Below are 1,366 nucleotides of genomic sequence, written 5' to 3' on the forward strand. Positions count from 1 at the left end.
CTCTCATCATCGTCAGCAGCAGCAGCAGCAGCAGCAGGAGCAGCAGCAGCAGCAGAAGGTAGTGGTTACTCGGTGGGGTTGCTGTCTGTCTCCTCTTCTCTCTGCTGCGGCTCCTACAGTCTTGAGGTGTCTATACAGCCCCCAACAGAAATAGCTGCTGCTGCAGCAGCAGCACTAACAAAGCAGCAGCAGCAGCTGCTGCAGCAGTCGCTAGAACGGTGGAGAGAAGCAGCAGCAGCAGCAGCAGCAACAGCAGCAGCAGCAGCAGCAGGAACGCAGCAACTTCTACCCCTATGGGCCCATGGCCAGCTAGCTGACAGTTTGCTGCTGCTGCTGTCTCCTCCTCTCCGTCTGCTGCCTCTACCACTGCCCCTTCACGATGCCTCAGCAGCAGCAGCAGCAGCAGCAGCAGCAGCAGCAGGGGCTCAGCAGCAGCAGCAGCAGCAGCAGCAGCAGGTGCAGGTTGTGCGCCTGCCTCTATTCCCAGGGGTAGCGTCGCGTTTGCTGCTGCAGTTCGGCAGCCCCGACACAGAGGCGGTGCGGGTGCTGCGGCTGCAGCCTGTAGAAGCAGCAGCAGCAGCAGCAGCAGCAGCAGCAGGAACAGCAGCAGCAGCAGCAGCAGCAGGAGGTGTAGTAGCTCATGGGGAGCTGCTGACGTCTCGGGAGAGTTTGCTGCTGCGGTGTCTTTCTCCTTCCGAAGCAGCAGCACGCCACGCAGCTTTACTAGCTGGTGACTCTCCAGCAGCAGCAGCAGCAGCAGCAGCAGCAGCAGCAGCAGCGGGAACAGCAGCAGATGCTGCATGCATGGGTGTGAGCTCGTCTGTCTCCTCTCTTTGGGGTTTATCTCTGTCTCCTCCCTTCTCTTTCGGTCGGCCCCCCTTTACTGCTGTTTGCCCGCTTACAGCCCGGGAGCTCTTCTTGCTGCCTCCTGCTGCACCTGCTCTGCTGCTGCAGCAGCAGCAGCAGCAGCTGCAGCAGCAGCAGCAGCAGCAGCAGAAGCCGCTGACCATGCGTCTGGAGGCGTGGGATGAGCGGCTGCTGAGCCCCTGGCACCCCGACACAACCACAACCAGCAGCAGCAGCAGCAGCAGCAGCAGCAGCAGCAGCAGGAATGGGCCGCAGCTGGTAGCAGAGCTGCAGTTTGTGCGTCTCCGTTCTCTGCGTTTGGTGCTGCTGCCGACATCTCTATCAGGGGGACCTGAAGCAGCAGCAGCAGCAGCAGCAGCAGCAGCAGCAGGAGCAGCAGCAGGTTATGACCACTCGTTGTCATCCTCTCAGCAGCAGCAACAACAACAACAGCAGCAGCAGCAGCAGCAGCAGCAGCAGCAGCAGCAGCAGACAGTGAGAGAGATAGAAGCAGGAAAAG

The 1,366-nt window shown here is 60.8% G+C and overlaps 1 protein-coding gene across 1 annotated transcript in view; it reads left to right on the forward strand.

Moving 5' to 3' along the window:
- The window catches only part of EMH_0069200 (uncharacterized protein), a gene marked incomplete at both ends in the record, with an annotated part of 5,693 nt that overhangs the window by 2,623 nt on the left and 1,704 nt on the right, over positions 1-1,366 (forward strand). Inside the window, 2 exons of the mRNA XM_013498840.1 lie at positions 1-72; positions 120-1,364. Of these exons, the coding sequence (XP_013354294.1) occupies positions 1-72; positions 120-1,364 (1,317 nt within the window). The remainder of the gene's footprint in view (positions 73-119; positions 1,365-1,366) is intronic.

The sequence above is a fragment of the Eimeria mitis genome, genomic scaffold (genome assembly GCF_000499745.2).
Source record: "Eimeria mitis Houghton genomic scaffold, Emh_scaff3752, whole genome shotgun sequence".
NCBI lineage: Eukaryota > Apicomplexa > Conoidasida > Eucoccidiorida > Eimeriidae > Eimeria > Eimeria mitis.